General features: G+C 36.9%; 1 protein-coding gene across 10 annotated transcripts in view; it reads left to right on the forward strand.

The window, feature by feature from the left end:
• CNTNAP4 (contactin associated protein family member 4) overlaps positions 1-22,231 on the forward strand; it is a 280,850-nt gene that overhangs the window by 66,124 nt on the left and 192,495 nt on the right. For 7 of the 10 annotated variants that reach the window (XM_023226820.2, XM_023226827.2, XM_023226823.2 and 4 more), the window contains one exon: positions 10,434-10,627. The exons of 2 other annotated variants lie outside the window; for them this stretch is intronic. In XM_023226820.2, coding sequence (XP_023082588.1) covers positions 10,434-10,627 — 194 coding nt within the window. The remainder of the gene's footprint in view (positions 1-10,433; positions 10,628-22,231) is intronic. One more of the 10 variants, XM_023226821.2, reaches the window with a different exon arrangement.

The following is a 22,231-nucleotide window of genomic DNA, read 5'->3' on the forward strand; positions in this document are numbered from 1 at the left end:
TTGGCTAATGGATGAAGCAGTTGTGTAGTAGCCTTTGAGTATTGCCACTTACCAGAAAGAATTCCCCTGGCTAGCTCCCAGCCAGACCCGCATTCACTTCTAGGCATTGCTCTTCTCTTAGGCTCTGATTGTTGAATGGTTAGCTTACTGGGGAATACAGTTCGTTAGGCAGAATCATGAAAAACACATTGTTTTAATTAAAACAGTGATTTCCTGTCAAATAAAAATTGCACTGGATTGAGTAAAGCGGTCAAGGAAGATTTTATACAAAAGTATTGCAACAGAGGTCAAGAGTATTGGGAGAGAGATTGAACTCAATTCCATTGAAACAATTCCGTTGAAGCGCTAGGCTGAGCTAGTGGAAATATACTGGAGGGCATTGGGGAGGGAGGGGATTTGGCCAATGTGATGAGGCCATCTGTGTTTGCTAATTGGATCTTATGTAAGTTAGGCTCCTACCCTCCCACAGAGCCTGGAAGATGGAAGGTCCTATCTTTCTTGATGATTACATTTCAAAGGGGTGGCTCCCAGGTCCTTGAGAAAGATGTCCCTGGATTGTAAAACTGGCAAGGGGCTGGATGAAGATTTACACCTCAAGGGGCAGAGACAGAATTTACAATCATAAGTTTTATAAAGTAAATGCTGTCAGAAGAGGGAGGTCAAGAGCTTAAAGTCAGAAAGAAACTTGTCTATAGTTGAGCTGAGGGCAATGTTAAGGCTGTCTTGATCACATACATCACTAATAATGTCCCTTCTTGCCTGTGAAATAAGAATTATTACAACTGTCTACAAGCCAGGGAGCAAGCCCTTTCCAGGAACTGAATCTACCAGCCCCTTGATCTTGGACTTCTCAGCCGCTAGAACTGTGAAAAATAAATGTCTGTTGTTTAAAATAAATAAGTAAATCATGTAATTCAATAAGATAGTGTATTCAAAACCAAATTCAACAAATACCTAAGCCCAGAGGTAAACAAATCTCATGAATTGAGAACATAATGCTATATTAATGTGTTTTAGCATTTACTAATTGAGGAAATATTAAATGGTTTAATCAATCGAATGTCTGAAATTGGTTTTGCATTTTACCTTTTTGATATACTATGCCCTAGTAATGCTGGCTTTTCTACCATTAAGTGGAAATGATGTCTGTTGGGTACAGGAGAGTGACTTCAGTTTGTTGACCCAGAAGGAGTGATATGAGAATATTTGGCTCATGACAGCTTATCATCTCAGTCTAGCTAGGGAAGATAAAAAAAAAAAAAAAAAAAAAAAAATTAGAAAAGCGAAAAATGGTTTTGAAATCTCTGGGATATTGCCAGTAGGCTCTCTCCGATGCATGATGTCATTTACTGAAATGACCTGCCTCCCTGTAAAAGATCTAAATCAAAACTTTTAGAAAGATATTATAATGGGCTTAGAAAGCAAAACATGGTCAGATCCTGATTATCATCTGAATTTCTAGACATTATGTGCTAAAAATCATTTTTCCAAAACTACTAGTTTGAATGAAATAAAACGTTCTGTGGTAAAAACAAAATTAACATACAGAGTTTGGCATATTTGTAACTTTATTCTAGCCTTCCAGGGGAAATTTGGCTGTCATAAAATTTGCAAATCAAATATACAAATCAAAATGCCTGCATAGAGAAAGCTTGTAAATATTTACTTTTCAAAACCTTGCATTATTAGAGATTTCAGAAATGTCCAGTCTGGCAATACAAGAAGTAAGACTGAAAGTCAGTCTGCCAGTTTGCTGTGAGGGAAAATTGATTGACAGCGAAGAACTAAAACAGAAGACAATTTAGTGAGGTATTATTAATTAAGAACCTTGCTGGGGAGTTGAAGTGAAAAAGCATCTCTTTTTCATCATAGCAAAAATTCCAAAACAAAGCAATACATACATCTTTGAAATATAGTTTACAAGTGATTAAGCTGTGTAGGTGTGAGGCAATTGGGTGTGTGTGTGTGTGTGTGTGTGTGTGTGTGTGTGTATTTCAGCTGAGTGCTTAAACTTCTGTTTGAAAAACTTGATAAAAAATACCGTGCAGCAAAGAAAAGTATTCTGTGCTTGCAGTTTGGTTACAGTACCAGCTTTTTCAGTAGGTTGTATAAGTTTAGACCATGTTATTATACCCGTGTGACTACAAATTTATTTCAATCTTATATGCAGTAAATACTTTTTTAAGCACCTACTATGTATCCAGCAATGTGCCAGACACTTGGGATCTGTCAATGAATAAAACAGGCGAAGACCCCTGATCTCATTGAGCTTATATTCTAATAAATATAACACATAAACACTAAATATATGACATAAAAATCATATGCTATATTAAAAGATGGAGATTTCTGTCCAAAATGAAAAAGTGGTTCAGGGGAAGACAAATGGTAGTATGATTGTGGAGCAGAAGGAATTTTAAATGGGGGAAGTCAGGAGACACAAGCCTCTAAGAGAGGGTGACATTCAAGCAAAAGACTTATAGGCAGCAAAGGTATTAGCCCAGAGTGTCTCAGAGAAGAGAGTTCCCGGAGAAACAAGAGCTTAATAAAGCTCCTGAGATGGAAAATGACTGATGTTCAGTTTATTCAAAGAACAGCAAGGAGGCCATTGTAAATGGAGAGCAGTGAACTGGGAAGAAGAAAAAGAGAGGTAGAGATGATACGGGGGTGGTTTAAGGGGGCAGATCATTGAGGACATTGCAGATGGCTAGTGAGAACTTTGTTTTTCACTCTGTAGGGTTGAGAGTTCTTGCAATATTGCAGTATTTTGTGCACAGGTATAATATTTCACACCTGTCGTGTAGAGAAGAGAGTCTCAGTGGGCACAGGAAGAAAGAGACTTACTAGGTGACTGTTGCAAGAACCCAGGCTTGAATAATGTGGCCTGAATCAAAGGAGCATCCAGGAAGGCAGAAAAACAGCAGGATTGTTAATAATAAAGTAGCACCAACAGCATCTTCTGGTGGTTTTGTAGTATGGTATGAGAGAAAGAAAGACGTCATGCGTGACTCCATTTTTTTTTTTTTTTGTACTGAGAAACTGGAAGGATAAGATTACCATTATATGGGTCTGGGAAAAGATGTGAATAGAGTAGGATTCAGAAGGAGAATGGAAAATCAGTTTTGGAAATGTTAAAGAGATCAAGTAGAATGGAATACACCAGTCTTGGGTTCAGGGAAGGGGTGTAGGCAGATTTATGAATGACGGAATTTTTGACACGTGGGTAATGCTTAAGTTCATCAGGCTAAGAGAGATCACCAAGGAGTGAATGAAGACAGAAAAGAAGCAGAGCAGAGAGGTCTCAGACCTGGAGAGTCTCAACTCTAAAAAATAATGTGAGATAAAAGAAGAAACCAGCAATGAGAGCGAGAAGGGGCAAACAATTAGGTAGCAAGACAATTAAGAGAAAGTGCTTTTGTGGAAGCTAAGTGAGCAAAGTCTCTTTGGGCATCAGGAGTGGTCACCAGTATCAAACGCCACAGATTGTCTATGTGAACAGAAGTCTGAAGCCTGGCCACTGTATTTAGCAACATGGAGTTCTTGGTGACTTTGACAAGAGCACTTGCAGTTGAGTGGCAGAGAGTGAAAATCTGATTGGAGTTGACCCAAGAAAGAATGGGGTGAGAAAAATTGGAGAGTGATGTGGACCTATATTATTTCATTAAAAGAAGCCAGAAAAAAAAAAAAAAAAAATAGAACGGGGTCAATAGAAGTTTTTTCTTTTAAAATGAGAAAAATAAGAGCATGCTGATGCAACAGTGCACTGATGGGAATTATCCATTAAAGAGAAAATAAAAATAATGAAGCAGGAGAGAGAGAATTGTTGAAGCAGTGACTGTGAGAAGGATCAGCACAAGTAAGGGGCCCAACGAATGGCTTATGTAACTAGAAAGCACGGCAAACACTCTGCAGGCACAGCAGGACCTAGCAGTCCTGATCTTGTTTTCAGAACTTGGTCTCACTTCATTTCTCAACTCTCCTTGTCTCTCTTTTGGCCTCCCTCAGACAGGCTTTCCACAACAATAGCTCCTACAGCTTAATGCCTGTATCTTATCTTCTTAGCTTTAATAGCAGAAAAGAGTCTGTTCAGAGTCTGTTCTCCAGTAGTCATCACAAAGTCCTGAAATTGCTCCGTGGTCATGGCTCAAGGTCACCTGCCCATCCTTGAAACAATCACTGTGATCAAAGTAGGCAAGGTCAAAATTCAGAAGTAAACATAAGGCCAACAGCAACATACACAGCACCAGTAGAGTCACGTTTTCTTCCAGCTGAAACAAATGACACTGGTAAAAATACAAAGCTATTAAAAGGCTCTAAATGGTGGCCTGGGGACACCGCACACCATTTAAGGGAGCCAAACAAATATTGGTACCACGTTCTTTCCATTTTCTTACATTATTATAATTTTATGTCAAGATCAAAATGATTTGGGCACACTTGGACTCTTGGGGAAATCTAGATGAAATCACATTTGGAAAAAAAGTAATTATCTTGGAGGGAAGCTTTCCTATGACAATTTTAATTAAGCCAATTATTTTCTAGGAATTTAGATGTCCTAATGGTGGCTAGAACCGTCATTCAATTATGTTCACTTGTGTTTTGTGTCCTTGAACATCTGTGGCCTTCTACACTTTAAAATCTTGGGGAAGAAATGTAATTCCTTCTGTCTCTGCAGTCTGTACTTGAATAAAGTTGACACATCGCCTTTATTGATGACCACCAGGAATGTCTGTCATGCCATTTTTAATATTACTACAGGATAAAGGTGATTCTTACCTATATTTTAAAACTCCAACTAAGAGTATTTTTTCTTCACTTTTTCCTTTTACTTCCCTGAAATTTTAAGATGTGTCTCCCTGACCAGCACTAAATACTGGTGATATTTAGTAGATGGGATATATCGAGTCTTAAACATAATTCAGCCAGCCAGGTAATTTATAATTAAATCACACTGAATAAATTATTTGCACATATTCTTGGGATAAAATATACTACTATGAGGCAAAGATAGTTGTAATTACTCCAGGGGTAAAGAATGAAAAATGGGGTGATTTGTAAAGTGACATCCTCCCACAGATTAAAATAGTATTAAAAATAAGTAATTTCTCACCTGCACTAAAATATTTGCATAGTATTTGGAAAATTTACTTAGCCTCTGTAAATATTTTTTTTTTCTTTTTAAGAGATGTTAAAACATATTTCAACTCACAAGATAATTTTAATAATTAAGTTAATATAATGTATGTAATTTCTAGTAGTGTGGTTAGCATACAATAGGCACTGGATAATTTTTAGTTTGCTTTTCTTACAATTCAGAACAACACATGTTCGAGAAGCAAGTTCCTCAGAAATCTGATGTTGAAAAGTGGTAGGCAACAAATAAAAGAGATGTTGTGTTTTGTGGTCAATCAGTTACTAATTTTTTTTTCAAAGCTCAACTTTGCTGTGATCATAACTCTCTTTGGAGCTAATAGCAGTAATAATTTTTATAATTCATAAAACAATAACTGCCACATACTCTGATGTTGGTTGAATGTGGGAGAAATCAATAGGCACTTAATGTGGTTTTAAAATGTAATTCTCATAACAATACTACAGCATTTAAGAGTCTTGTGAATGGGGAGAACTTTTATTTTTAAATGTGAGTTTTTAGGCTGTAATATGAAGAGTTAAGACATTTTTCCATTTGAATAGATTTATGACGCTTTATTATGCCAAATCTCAGTAACAAGGTTAAGGCAGGAGAGAGAGGATGGTGCAACAGGGAAAGGAAACCTGCAGTATGAGGACAAATATGAACTGGTGGGGGCAAGACTCTTGTTTCTGTTTTGTGGGTAAATTATCGTTAACCATGGAAGAGACGGGGTTGAGAAAAGATGGTCTTTAGTTTCATAAGAATTGGTTTCTTATGATACTGAATATATTGGCATACTAAAATCATGAGCTCAAAGAACACTTAACCAGCAGCTAAAAGGTTTTGTTAATAAACAAAATAAATAAGTACATTTTATTTTTTAGTAATACAGAGTTTATAATTTGCTGGAGTTAGTCATCACTTTCTCCATTAAAAAAGTAAATATGACAATAGTGTGTTTCCGAGGGCCATGCGGTTTGGCGGTGCTCTTATGGCTGGTGGTCTAACCTCAACTGCAGTTACATTTGCATTTCATGTCACTAGCTGTCATCATAGCCTGGCAAAAAAAAAAAAGAAGTCTGCAAAGAATAATCAAGTTATCTCTATTGGTCTATCTATCTGTCTATCTTATGTCTTCCATTTTACTGTTTAGCATTTGTCTTAAAATTAGAACAAGCCTAACACTCTATCACACACTAATGCCATGTGCATCTGCAGAGCTGCACAGCTTAAAACCCAGTAGGGATATTTGGATTCCCTGTGGCCAACTTACCTGGTTGAAATTACTTGGTATAGCCTAGAAGCATCTGAATTTCCATTACTTTATCAGTGTACCTCGTTAATGATATAGCTTAATTTGCATACCAGTAGTACCTTTTCACCACAGGTAAGAAATGGAAATGTTCAAGGTCAATTAACTGTGAATGTTTCAAGTTGGCTGATGCAGCTGTAACTATGAGCAGCGCTGGGAAGAGGGAGCGGTCAGCGAGAGGTTCTTCTTTCTCCTGATGAGAATTGATGATCTGATTTTAACTTACTGGAATCACACTGATTCTTTTTTCTTTGCTGTGTTTCTGCCATGCATTCGCTTTTTTAAATACTGGCCTGTAGAGGCATGGAAATGCAAGAGAAATACTATGAAATTTTGGACTTTAGGAAAACATATTCTTAATTCCGGCTTTAAACCATTACAGTTAACTAGAAAGGACAAGAAGCAAACTAATCAGTATTTTTTCAGAGGTATCAGCTGATACAGATGCGATTCCAAATGTGGAATTTCCAGGCTGAGATGGTGGCATTCTAGGGGCACTTCATTCACCCTTTCTTAACTTTTCCTTGTAAACAAACAAAAATGATAAAAAAAAAAAAAAATACAGAGAGATGTGCAGTTGCAGCAGTAAGAGAATTAAAGATGCTTGATTAGCACCAGATCCTAGATGACTTTCAATTTGTAAAGTTTTGACAGGGCCTGGAGGGAAAGAATAAAATTAGGTAGGACAGTGGAGGGAAATATGCATCCATGTGCCATGTCCATCATGGGCCTATACTTCAAAGACATGGTCCCTTGTTAACTATAGGAAGCGAAGTTAACCCTACTGCCTGGTAGCTTAATCCTGAGGTTTCCTGATCTTTATCAGCATCAGCAAGTCTTTTCTACACCACTGGGAACCACTGATTCCCACCTTTGCATCCTGATACTATGAGAGGCACTGTTGTGTCCTAGTTAGGGGCGTGGTGCCTCTTGTCTGCTCCACGGGTGAGGGCAAAGTGTTCAGACTCTTGGTATCTGATGCACCATCTACTATGTAGATTGCACTGAGAATTAATTAAAAAGGCCTTCACAAAGTACCTGACAAAAAGGACTCCCTTGCTCAGCAAATGAGAAGTAATACAGTATTAGAATAAGTAGAGGAGGATGGACGGTGTTTCGTCACATCCTGTAAAATGAAGGATGGAGGAAGCATTGATTCAGATTCAGGAGCAGTTCCCACAGAGTTCAAGAACTCCCCGAACTATTTGTGGCAGGGTGCTATTTAAAGTGTACTTCAGATCATTCAAGAACACATTCTGTATAAACAACAGTCTGCAAGGGTAGGAAGTGCCCTTCGTGGACACCAGGGCCGTGCTAAACAAATGACCCCGAGACACCCAGGGACCATGTCTATGCAACAAGCACTCTTGCTTAAAAGATGAGAATAATTCTCAGCAAACTATCGCAACAATAGAAAACCAAACACCGCATGTTCTTACTCATAGGTGGGAATTGAACAATGAGATCACTTGGACACAGGAAGCGGAACATCACACACCGGGGCCTATTGTAGGGAAGGGACAGTGGGGAGGGATAGCATTAGGAGATGTACCTAACGTAAATGACGAGTTAGTGGGTACAGCACACCAACATGGCGCATGTATACATATGTAACAAACCTGCACGTTGTGCACATGTACCCTAGAACTTATAATAAAAAAAAAGATGAGAATATTGTCTTTATAAGCATAAAGGTAGATAATATTGGTGTACAATGAAACTGCACCCAAAATCACAGGTTCTTTAAGAACAAATACAGAGGAAATTAAAAGTCAGAACACATAAACAAAAATCAAGTATGTAAAAAATTTCTGGGTCCACAAAAGAGAAAGAACATTGTGTTTTTGACACATGGAGTGGAATACACTTTTGAATAATGATTAACTTTAAGAAAGATGGAAATTTGATGATGTTTCTTACTATACTGTCTTTAGAATTAGATACAGGGATTATACCTGAATGCAAACAGTCATTAGTGTGATGCCGTCAAGAGAGGACCTTCATATAATATCATGTTTAAAAAGAATTTCAACGTATTTATTTTAGATTACGGGGTACATGTGCAGTTTGTTGTAATATAATTTTTTAAAATGCTGTTTTGACCCAGTTTTGACCCTGGCTAGGACTGGGCACTTTCCTTTCTTAGCAGCTGATTATGTCCATACTCCAACCACCTCCTTTGTTAGGTTCTCACCCTTTGGGGTCACTAAGCATCATTACTGGGACAGGTACCAGACAACTAGTGCCCTAGTGCCTCCTAGATAAATTGTTGAAATTAGCCAATTCACAGGAAGGCCACTAAGCCTAGCTAGCTAGCCCTACCCTGGTTGTCATACAGAAGCTGCATCCTACAGCTCCAGTTTGCTCTTATCCTGTCCCCTGGTGCATCCCCCTGTGTGGTCCTGCCTGACGTCTTCTCTTGTTTGTAGTTGTAAGTAGCAGAGTTCTGCCCTTCATCTGTCAGAGTGTCATTATGCTGTGTTCCAGCATCAAAATAATCTTGAAGTCTTACAAACCAGTTGTCAACACTGGCATGTCCCTTCAGGTCCTACAATGGCATACGCCGTACCATAAGAGCAAACATTTATTGAGCATTTCTTTGAATTAGGTCTTGTACTCAAGGTTTCATAAAATGGATCATGTATGCCAAGAATAATGGTTGAATTAAAACTATATAAATTAATGGTAACCTGTATCTAAAATTCCAGACCTTATTATCAGAGCCTCAAGGTGAGCAGCAAAAGAACAGGGGAAGAAAATGTGCTAACATTCTTATTTGGAGTGCTATGTAACTGATGTGGCATTTAAAATATTAAATGTTAGATAAATATGGATTTGAGAATGGGTCAAACCCTATTTCATAACTTTTACAATGATTATATGTTACTTGTATTATCAGCAATGTTAAATCTCAAAAGAATTCCCCAAATTATTACATTAAACTGGAAGAATGAAGCGTCTTAACAAGATATAAAGGAGTCACATCTACAGTATTTTGGTGTGTGTTGGATAAAATATAACACAATAAATTATGCTCCACACATTACTTGCTTGAACATACATCACAACTTGTATTCTTCTAAGTAAGCAAGCACAGCTTCCTCTATGATTTCCTTGGTTCTCTTTTCTCCCATCCTCTTACCCACCACCCTCCTCCCATACAGGATAGAATCAGTGGTGTATTGGTAAACTGACTGGGGTGGGGGCAGGTGCTTATTTGCAGAGGTTGCAATTTCCGTGGTTTAAATACTCTCATCATGGCCAATTGCAAAGATGGTTATGTTTAATAACTAGCTTGCAAAATTGAAAATTTAATGATTGTCTCTCACAAACTTGGGAATGAGCTCCAGCCCACCACTGGATAGAACATCTTTATTATGTTATTTTCTCCTGCACACGCCCCATCATTAATGTGTGTTTCAAATATGGTTTTCAACATCTGTCCCTCCCAAAAGACTGTAAATATTTTGAGGGCAGGAACTATTTCTTGACTTTTGTTTTCCCAGACTTAACAATGTACTTCCTTCTCTAAGTCTAAATGTGATCAAAAGTAGATTTTTAGTTTCACCATAGCTTTAGTTCTTACATAGCTTGAAGTTATTTCCTTACATCCAGTCCTGGGCAAAGGGGTAGGAGAGCAGACCATTACCCAGTCATGCATGTGTGCAGTAGACTTGCTAGTTCCCAGTGTTGGCAGGAATGTTCACCTATCAAGTTAAACATTTTAAATATTCAGCAAGACCCCTGGTTCTCTCAGTTTTAGGAGGCTGTAAAACCTAGAAATGAACACAATTAATTAACATAGACATTATACAATTATACTAAATTCTTAACTCTGTATTTTTTTACAATTATAAGACGTTTCATATTTTGGAAATTTAAGTTCCATAGAGGAATACAGTCTTACTGGCATTTCGACTGTACTAACATAGATTTTTAACTAACTCTCCTTTCTCAATTTTCTCCTGTTTCTATTTTTAATAAAAGGAGCTGGTGGCTGGTCTCCACTTGTGTCTAACAAATACCAGTGGTTGCAGATTGACCTTGGAGAGAGAATGGAGGTCACCGCTGTGGCCACTCAAGGGGGATATGGTAGCTCCAACTGGGTGACCAGCTACCTCCTGATGTTCAGTGATAGTGGCTGGAACTGGAAACAATATCGCCAAGAGGACAGCATCTGGGTATGTTCTTTAAAAAAAGACAGTCTCTCGGGGAAAGAAGTATAGTCAGTACTGCATCTTGTTTACCAATCTCTTAAGTAGAAATACAGAATTTTCAGACTTACACTGAAAACATTTTCCAAGAGAAAATATGGTAAATGTTCATTTTCTAATACATTTTGTGGTAAATTTATGAGAATGCTAAGGGTGAATTTATTTTACAGGGTTATCAAAAATTGAAAACAACCCTATTAGTCCTTTAAATAGTGTGGGAGTGTAAGAAATAAATAAGTCTTGTATAAAAAAATTTTAGTTCAAAAGCATAATAGTCTTGCATTGTTATTTATTTATTTATTTATTTATTTATTTTTGAGACAGAGTCTCACTCTGTCCCCCAGGCTGGAGTGCAGTGGTGCAATCTCGGCTCACGGCAACCTCCGCCTCCCGAGTTCAAGCAATTCTCCTACTTCAGCCTCCTGAGTAGCTTGGATTACAGGTGCCCACCACCACACCAGCTAATTTTTGTGTTTTTAGTAGAGACAGGGTTTCACCATGTTGGCCAGGCTGGTCTCGAACTCCTGGCCTCAAGCAGTCCACCTGCCTCGGCATCCCAAAGTGCTGGGATTATAGGCGTGAGCCACTAAGCCCAGCCTGCATTGTCTTTATTTAAAATTAGTCAAAATAATTTGTTCCTTTTATTTCTTCTGATAACTGAGATTTTTGAAACCCTGTTTCTTTCTCTGGTATATGGGAATTTATATATATAATATGTGGAGTTGTATATGTATCTATAAACCCTTTATCTACAAACCCTTCTCTAGTCTCTGTAAAGTGTATAAATGTGTAAATTGCTGTGTGTTCTAAACAGTGGTGCAGCTCCTGTAAGAGGGAGACTGGGAAAGAGGCATTTTGTGATAAAGCAGGTGATATTTATAGTTGATTGATAAATAAACCTGGATATGGCATATAAACACCTGATGGAAGAAGGAAGCTAAAGGAAGTTTGTTTGATGACAAAAAAGAGAATTCTTTCTTAGTGGAGAAAAATACTTGTTTGGATCTTATGTGGGCTAAGAACAACACACTGCAATCAAAGAACTATATTTCCCCCTCTGGCTGAGCTGCTGGAACCAGAGAAAATGGGCTACTTAATGAAGCATCATTTTTAGCACATAGATAATTTGGAAGCCTATTTGGGCACATAATGATAATTTTCTTTGACCAGTCAATTGTCTCTTTTTTGAAACTTCCTACAACTCCGTTATATATTGTAAACTCATTGAAGAAATGGACTGTGATTTACTCACTTTTGTATCTTTAAAGCTCTTGGTGGCCATTCAATCCATGCTTACTGATGTAATTGGAATTGAGAGAAGTAGCCTTGCTCTTTCTCTAGAGGGAGCAACAGTGAGACTAGAAGAAGTTGCCTATAAGCAGTTTTAAGAGAAGCTGTTTAAAATCCAAAGCAAGTTATAGCTATTAAGAGGAAAAAAACAAAACAACACACACACCCCAAAACTCCAAACACTGGGTATTACGGTTCAAGTAATTCCATGAAAGCCATTCAAACTAGGGATAAAATAAACAGTAATTATGAACCAATAACAATAAAAATGTAATGAGGTATTTATTTAACTAGATATTTGGATTATCTTCTCTTTTTTGAATTAAGCATTGGAATTTAAGCTAGATAAGTAGTGGCTAATGCATGCTAATATTTAGATATGTTAATTAAAGTGTATTTTTTTTAAAAAAAGTGATCAATGAATCAGGAAAATTGTTGTATTTCTGATAAGCAAGCTTGGGGAAAGCCAAATCCAGGCACCGCCATTTACGTTACTTGCTCACTCTTATTAAAGTTGAGGCACTCATGGTGAAATGGTGGCATGAATGCTATCCTTACTAATCCAAACCAATAGCAGTAAAAACATGGCATCTATCATAATCCTGTTAAGGTAACATTGCTTTCTAGACTCTGCTGTAATTTGCGGATTTACTCAGTGTCTTCCCCTCTTGAGTGTGAGCTGTGTAAATACTGGACCTTGCGACCTTTCATCTCAACATCCCCAAAGTGTAACAGCACCTGGCATGTCACAGTCAAATATTAAATGTTTATTGAAGGAATGAGTGAATAAAATGCACTTTCTTGTAGAATACTCTTCTGATCACTCTAAAAGTGACTCTCTCTTGCCCCCATCACCTCTTCTTTTTAGTACATTATGCTGTACTAGTTTAATATACCAGTTAGAATGGCACATTTTTCTTTTCCCTATAAATTTTGAACTTTTTTATGAGCCAGATTTTCTTTTTCTAATCTTAGCATTTCTGGCATCCCACATCCAGTGTGGCACATGACTTTTGTTGAGTAAATAGTGAAAGAACCAATAAATGAATGGATTTGAATATGTCAGTCTGCTAATCTGTGCCTATCTTTGTCCAAATTTCTGGAATGTATCAAAAGTTTGTTAACTCACTGAAGAAGACTGGGCATTGTGGTTCACACCTGTAATCCCAGCACTTTGGGAGGTCAAGGTGGGAGGATCAGTTGAGGCCAGGAGTTCAAGACCAGCCTGACCAACATGGTGAAACCCCATCGCTACTAAAAGTACAAAAAAGTTAACTGGGTGTGGTGACATGCGCCTATAATCCCAGCTACTTGGGAGGCTGGGATGGGAGGATTGCTAGAACCTGGGAGGCAGAGGTTGCAGTGAGCTGAGATTGCGCCACTGCACTCCAGCCTGGGTGACAGAGCAAGACTCCATTTCAAAAACAAAAACAAAAGAAACAGCAACAACAAAATCACTGAAGAGATAAGGTATATCAGAGCAAACCAAAGAAAGATTCAGCGGAACATGCAAATATTAGGTACAGCTTCCTAAGCATTTGGAAATGGACAGAATGTGCAGATCATTGTAAGCTGAATTTATCAAAGAAGTAAGGCTTACATAGGTCTTGAAGAAAGCACTGTAGTTTAGATTATGGAAGGATTAAGGAGGCTATTTTATGAATATGGAAAGATGTGAAAAAAGCATGGAGATTCGGAATATCCAGAGTTATGGTTTCCTGTGTAATAACTAGTGAGATTACTGGTCAGATTAGACTATCAAGTTTTGGAAAGACTGGAAGATAATTTTGGATATGGCAAAGAAAGTAGACAGATAACTTCAAATGTCAAGATCAAAGTTAAGACTTAGTACAATAGACACCATTACCACACATAACATAGCTAAGTTGTAGTGTAGATAAAACAACCCCAAGTCTCTGAAAGTATATGTATGTGTGTGTGTATATATATGTATGTGTATATATGTGTGTGTATATATGTATGTATATGTGTGTGTGTGTATATATGTATATATGTATGTACGTGTATGTATTTCCTGTTAATCCTAGGTGGCTTCAACGTTTTATTCTACTCTATGGTTACTCTGTTCCCACTCTAAAGAAAGGTGTTTCTCTGTGAATGGCTAATTGTTGAAGCAGGAAAATTGAAATATGGTGAATTGTGCCCTGTCTCTTGACTTTTCTGCCTGGAAGAACACAGACCACTTCAATTTGCATTTTTCAAGCCAAAGAACAATTTCAAATTGATGTACATCATAAAAAAACTTAACCCTTTGTTACGTTTTACAAATACATATTTCCCAACTTTTTGTTTTCTGGCCCAGTTTTTGTAGATATTTTAGGATGTATACCAATTATACCAAATATGCCAATTTCCTTTAAGAGCTTCACAATCTGCTCCAGATGATACAAATAAGTCTACAAAAGAGGGTTAGGAAACACATAAGGCATTATACAAATATGTGATACAAAAAGAAAGAAAAGACAAGTGTTATTGGTTTAGGAACAAACACAATAAAAACAATCAACACGGATTGAAATGCTGCAGGGAAAATGCTTCATTCTCTCCTCATTTGATCTCACTTCGAATACCAGGCAGAACAATGACTTCTATGTACCTGAAATAATTAATAAAATGCTCTGCCACTTCTTACAAATAATCCTGAAGAGGAAAGACAGACTGTTTTACAATCTATACAGATCATTTGATAGAAATGCAAGCTTGATAGATATGTGATATTTTAAAATATTACACGTTGAAATTTTTTTTAGTAAAAAATTTTTAGTGCAATGTTCATAAAATATAATTTATACAAAGTATTCTGAATGGCAAATGTATATTTTATGAAAATTCAGAAAATGCAAGCTACTAAACTTTCTCTTCAGATTGAACACAAAATTCCTCAACATCTATAATAAAAAGATTCTCTTCAGTTTATTGCACATGATTGGAAAAGTAAACATAAGGTATAATTTTCACTCACTTAAGAACAATTGTTGAGATATCATGAAATCAACATCTTAGAAATTATTTTAAGTAGATAACATGTGCAGGAACTTTACAGGCAAATTCTCCAAATCCTTTCTGATAAATGCCTAAGATTCTTCTGCACTGCAGTGTACAAGGGCAATGAATGGGGTGGTACCAGTCTTATAAACTGAGTAAATATGATTGTTAAACACAAGAATAATTTGCTTTATTTTAAAATAGAGTTCAGTTGTACTTGATTTTTCAAACGAAAACCTTTATTGACTATATGAAGTTAGTATCTCTTTATTTTTGTTTTTTGACTAGAGGTGTCTAGTGTCATGGTTCTAGGTTTGGCTGGTGAAAGACACAGAGACCCTGTGGCATGGTATAGTCAGTTAGGCAGAAGTACTACCTGTCACAAAATATTCGGGCCATTATTATCACTGTGAATGATTGAGTTGTCAACTCTGTAAGCCAGACAGGGTTGAAACGCTACCTGCAAAGATTTCCACATGCATTTGTTTTAAGTCAAATAAGTGCCTAGGGATAGTTTAATTAGAAAATCTGAGGAGGCAGAAGTGCAAAAGAGATATATGCTGTAGGGCAGGTGACTCTCCTCCTTGTGAGTGGCATTTTTCCTTCTTTCATGTTGAGCCCTTATTCTCTTGACCTAAGCCTACAAGCAGCATTTGTGGTGATAGAAGGTATAGCAATACTACTGCCACGTGTGTCAACATGTCAAGCTGTCAAATTTAATACACTGCAATACTTGCCTCAGTACTTGGCATATGCCTAGAGAGTGCCTGAAGCTGCTTTTATCTTTCAAGACACTGATACAAAACATATTTTAATGAAAGTCTACATTATTAGTCTAAATCTCCAGGAAGCTTCCTGTTTATACTTCTATTTAGCTCCATATTCTCTAGGTTTTGAAAATGATTAACCTGCTAATGCGTGGTTAAAACTTTTTTTAAAAATTTTTTTTATTGTAGTAAAAAAACTTAACATGAAATCTACCCTCTCGACAAATTTTTAAGTGCACACTACAATATTGTTCACTATAAGCTCCGTGTTGTATAGCGGATCTCCAGGACTCAATCATCTTGCTTAACTCGAACATTTTATCTGTTCAATGACACCTCCTCATTTCACCCTTTTCCTGTCCTCTGGCAACCATCATTCAACTTTCTGCTTCTATAGATTTGACTATTTTAGATACATGTACCTCATGAGAAAGTGGCAACATGTATTATTTGTCCGTCTGTGACTGGTTTATTTCACTTAGCATAATGTCCTCAAAGTTTGTTTGTGCTGAAAGAACTTTCAGGCAGAATGTGCTTTTTTTTTTTTTTTTAAGTCTGAATAACATTCCATTGCATGTAAATACCACCATGTTAAAATCTATGCATTTGCCTGTGGACATTTAGGTTGTTGCCACATCTTCCTTATTGTAAATAATGATACAATGAATATGAGGGTGCAGATGTCTCTTTGAGATCCTGATTTCAATTCTTTTGGATAAATACCTGGGATCAGGATTACTGAATCACATGGAATTTCTATTTTTAATTTTTGAGGAAGTTCCATACTGCATACTGTTTTCCATGGTGGTTGTACCATTTTATATTCCTACCAACTGTGTACTAGGGTTCCGATTTCTCCAATATCTTGTCAATGCGTGTTGCTTTTTTGTTTTCATTGTTTAAATGATTGATAGCCTAACAGATGTGAGGTGTATCTCATTGTGATTTTGATTTGCATTTCCCTGATGACTGGCAATGTTAAGTATCTTTTACCTACCTGCTGGTTATATGTATATCTTCTTTGGAGAAGTGCCTGCTCAAGTCTTTCACTCATATTAAAATCAGGTTTTTTCCCTCTTTTTTTGCTATTGAGTTGGGGAAGTTATTGATATATTTTTACTATACTATTATTATATGTTTAGTTTATACATACTAATGATAAATGATCCAAGAAGGAAATTTAAAATATAGTCTCATTTACAATAGTATCAAAAAGAATAAAATACTTAGGAATAAACTTTACCGTAGGAGCAAAAGAGCTGTACACTGAAAACTACAAAATATTGCTGAAAGAAGTGAAAGCAGAACCAAATAAATGAAAAAATTTCTGTGTTCATGGATTAGAAAACTTAATATTGTTAAAATGTCTGTATTACTCAAAGCAATCTATAGATTCAGTACAATCCCTATCAAAATCCCAATGGCATTTTGTTACAGAAATAGAAAAAAAAATCCTAAAATTTATATAAAACCAGAAATTTAGGTAGAACCACAAACATTGTTTTGAATATCCAAAACAATCTTGAGAAAGAACAAAGCTAGAGGCATCACACATCTGATTTCAAAATATATTACAAAACTACAGTATGGTACTGGCATAAAGACAGACATATAGACCAATAAAACAGCATAAAGCCCAGAAATAAACCCACACATCTGTGGTCAACTGATCTTCCACAAGGGTGTCAAGAACAAACACAGGAACAGAAAACCAAATACCGTATGTTCTCACTTATAAGTGGGAACATAGAGTGCATATGGAGATAAGGAAGGGAACAGCACACACCAGAACCTAATTGTGGGTGGAGGGGGGGAGGAGGGTGAGGATCAAAAAACTACCTATGAAGTATGATGCTTATTATCTGGTTCACAAAATGATCTGTACATAAAATCCCTGTGACACACAATTTACCTATGTAACAAACTTGTACATGTATACACACATGTACATGTGTGTATATGTATATATACAATGGGGGCCAGGCATGGCGGATCATACCTGTAATCCTAGCATTTTGGGAGGAGGAGGAGGAGGTATCATTTGAGGCCAGGAGTTCAAGACCAGCCTGGGCAATATAGCGAGACTCTTGCTCATTAAAAAAAAAGAAATAGACAATGGGGAATGTATAGTCTCTTCAACAAATGCTACTGGGAAAACTGGATATCCACATGCAAAACAATGAAATTAAACCATTATCTTTTTTTTCTTTTGGAGACAGAGTCTCACTCTTTCACCCAGGCTGGAGTGCAGTGGATCCTGGCTCATTGCAACCTCCACCTTCTGGATTCAGGTGATTCTTCTGCCTCAGCCTCCTGAGTAGCAGGGATTACAGGTGTGTGTCACCACAGCCAGATAATTTTATATTTTTTGTAGACATGGGGTTTCACCATGTTAGCCAGGCTGATCTTGAACTCTCAACCTTAGGTGATACACCCACCTTGGCCTCCCAAAGTGCTGAGATAACAGGCGTGAGCCACTGCGCCTGGCCTGGACCCTTATCTTATACCATATAAAAAAATTAAAATGGGTTAAAGACTTAAATGGAAAACCTGAAACTGTAAAACTGGTAGAAAAAAACATATAGAAACAGCTTCACGACATTGGTCTTGGTAATGCATAATATTTTTAGATATGATATCAGAAGCACAGACAACAAAATGAAAAACAAGTGGAACTACACAACAAAAACCTTCTGTATAGCAAACAACAAAGTGAACAGTCATCCTAAAGAGTGAGAGAAATATTTGGGAACCATATATCTGATAGGGGGTTAATATTAAAAAAGCATTTGGGTTTTAAATATGACCTCAGCCACACATCAACACAGTTAGTTTGTTAGGCATCTTCTTTATTAAGTAGTGTCGGTGGGTCTGTTTCATCTCTTTGCATCTGTGCACATTCTGTAACATGTTTTGTCAATCCCTTCTCATAAACTGCTGTGAGGTGCATGTATATCGGAGCTTTACCTCAATATATAATATACAAGAAAATATATATGACCCGTAATCCCAGCACACTGGGAGGCTGGGATGAGTGAATCACTTGAGGTCAGGAGTTTGAGACCAGCCTGGTCAGTATGGTAAAATCCTGTATCTATTAAGAATACAAAAATTAGCTGGGCATGGTGGTGCAAACCTGTAATCCCAGCTACTCTGGAGGCTGAGGCGTGAGAATCACTTGAACCTGGGAGGTGGAGGTTGCAGTGAGCTGATATCATGTCACTACATTCCAGGCTGGGTGACAGAGCAAGATTCAAAAAAGGAAAAAAAAAAAAAAAAAAAAAAGTATGAACTCTTATGATCTGTAGATACACAAAGCAATGTGAGATAAATTGTGATATTGCTTCGCAGTCTTTAAATGGATCTGTTTGTAAGCAAGCAAAAAATTTATTTGAAAAGAGGACTAGAGTTAGCAATGAATTTAATTTGGTGCCTCTTCAGAGTGCACACCCCCATTCCAGTTCATTTTCAAATAATCGACCTGAGAACAACATTTTTAAAACACTTGACAACTTGTATCTTACATTCTACCATGCGACAATTCAGTGACAACATCATTCCCTTTTCTCTACTCCCTCTTATCACAGCTGTGATATGATGTCTTAGACATCTGCTTTTTGGCTGCTTCATTCCTCAGGAGGCTACATTTTGCATTTTTCAATCTGGAAGCAATTCTGTCCTTCTGAAGTGTTTCTTCATTGTTCCTTAAGATCTGGACAAAACTAATACTTCCCATTCACTTTGCTAATTTTCCATCTTTAATTTTCAACTTTATTAAGTATATTTTAAATAGAGATGAAATTTAAAAATATTTAAAACTTTTCTGTAGGTTGCCTATTCACTCTGATGATAGTTTCTTTTGCTGTGCAGAAGCTCTTTAGTTTAATTAGATCCCATTTGTCTATTTTGGCTTTTGTTGTCATTGCTTTTGGTGTTTTAGTCATGAAGTCTTTGCCCATGCCTATGTCCTGAATTGTATTGCCTAGAATTTCTTCTAGGGTTTTTATGGTTTTATGTCTTATGCTTAAGTCTTTCATCCATCTTGAGTTAATTTTTGTATAAGGTGTGAGGAAGGGATCCAGTTTCAGCTTTCTGCATATGGCTAGTCAGTCTTCCCAACACCATTTATTAAATAGGGAATCCTTTCCCCATTGCCTGTTTTTGTCAGATTTGTCAAAGATCAGATGGTTGTAGATGTGTGGCATTATTTCTGAGGCCTCTGTTCTGTTCCGTTGGTCTATATATCTGTTTTGGTATCGGTACCGTGCTGTTTTTGTTACTGTAGCCTTGTAGTATAGTTTGAAGTCAGGTAGCTTGATGTTTCCAGCTTTGTTCTTTTTACTTAGGATTGTCTTGGCTATGTGGGCTTGTTTTTGGTTCCACATGAAGTTTAAAGTAGTTTTTTTTCTAATTCTGTGAAGAAAGTCAGTGGAGAAACTAAGATTTGAAGTGGATACAGTAATATTTCTTAAAAACTCTGGCCAGATGTGGCGACTCACACCTGTAATCCCAGCACTTTGGGAGGCCGAGGTGGGTGGATCACCTGAGATCAGGAGTTCAAAATTAGCCTGGCCAACATGGTGAAAACCCATCTCTACTAAAAATACAAAAAATTAACTGGGTATGGTGGCAGACACCTGTAATCCCAGCTACTTGAGCTGCTGAGGCAGGAGAATCACTTGAACTTGGGAGACTGAGGTTGCAGTGAGCTGAGATCATGCCACTGCACTCCTGCCTGGGGGACAGAGCGAGACTCCATCTCAAAAAAAAAAAAAAAAAAAAAAAAAAATCTAAGAGAATCATCTGGATAATTACTTTTTATAAAGGTAATTCAATAATGCTTCTAACAACAAAATTAATTTTAAAATTTTTAAGTTCTCTTCCTAGATATAAATAACTAGATGGACAATGTAAAAGAAATACAAACCGTATTTATAATAAAATCCAAACTAGATTAGATTGGAAGTCAGATTTATTATTTGTTGATTTGCATAATGTATCTTCAGGGAAATACATATTCTGAAGCTACTCTTGTTGATCCTGATATGCTTTTTTGTTATTGTTGTCTTTTATTTTTTAATTTTTGACTTTAATGTTTTTCTTTGTGCATTTACATTTACCTTTTTAATTTCATGTCAAATTATAAAAAATTTACTTTGCTGGATTTTTTTTTTTTTTTGAGACGGAGTCTTGCTCTGTCACTCATGCTGGAGTGCAGTGGCTCGATCTCAGCTCACTGCAAGCTCCGCCTCCCAGGGTCACACCATTCTCCTGCCTCAGCCTCCTGAGTAGCTGGGACTACAGGCGCCCGCCACCACGCCCGGCTAATTTTTTGTATTTTTAGTAGAGACGGGGTTTCCCCGTGTTAGCCAGGTTGGTCTTGATCTCCTGACCTCGTGATCCGCCTGCCTCGGCCTCCTGAAGTGCTGGGATTACAGGCGTGAGCCACTGTGAAATTTTTTTAAATGTTTCAGTTCAGAGATACATGTGCAGATTTGTTATATAGTTAATCTCATGTTGTATGGATTATTTTGTCACCCAGTTACTAAGCCTGGTACTCAATAGTTAATTTTCCTGCTCCTCTCCATCCTCCCACTCTCCACTTTCAAGTAAGCCCCACTGTCTGTTGTTCCCTTCCTTGTGTTTGAGTTATCATCATTAGGCTCCCACTTATAAGTAGGAACTTATATTATTTGGTTTTTGGTTCCTGCATTAGTTTGCTAATGATAATGGCCTCCAGCTCCATCCATGTTCTCAAAAAAGACGTGATCTCATTCTTTTCTTATGGTTGCATAGTATTCCATGATGTATATGTATCACATTTTCTTTATCCAGTCTGTCATTGGTGGGCATTTATGTTGATTCCATGTCTTTGCTATTGTGACTAGTGCTGCAATAAACATTTGCATCCACGTGTCTTTGTGGTAGAATGATTTATATTATTGTGGGTATGTACTCAGTAGTGGGATTGCTGGGTCAAATGGTTCTTAGCTCTTTGAGGGATCGCCATACTGTTTTCCACAATGGTTGAACTAATTTAGACTGCCACCAATAGTGTATAAGTAATCCAAAAAATGAATAGATATCAAGGAAAAAAATGTAATAGAAAACGTACAAGAAACAAAAAAACTATTTAGAATATTACTAAAGAACATAGAAGAACACTTGATTAAATGCAAGGATGTATCTCCTTTTGAGTAAAAGACAATATTATAAAGTTATTCATTCTACCTAAAATCATCCATATAAATGAGATCATTCTGAATGTCATTTAGAAAAATGTATATGAGAAATAGCTAAGTTGATTAGCAAAAAGAATAATGGTAAGGAGAATTTACATGTTAGAAAAAATTTATAAATATGTATTGATTAAAACTTAGTGATACTGGCACATTAAAATATAGTGTAAGAACAAATGGAACATTTGTTACTATGTCCAAATACATTTAGGGATTTACATACAATAGATACAGCATTGAAAACCTTAATACACATTTAAGGAAATATG

The sequence above is a fragment of the Piliocolobus tephrosceles genome, chromosome 17 (genome assembly GCF_002776525.5).
Source record: "Piliocolobus tephrosceles isolate RC106 chromosome 17, ASM277652v3, whole genome shotgun sequence".
In the NCBI taxonomy this organism is placed as follows: Eukaryota; Metazoa; Chordata; class Mammalia; order Primates; family Cercopithecidae; genus Piliocolobus; species Piliocolobus tephrosceles.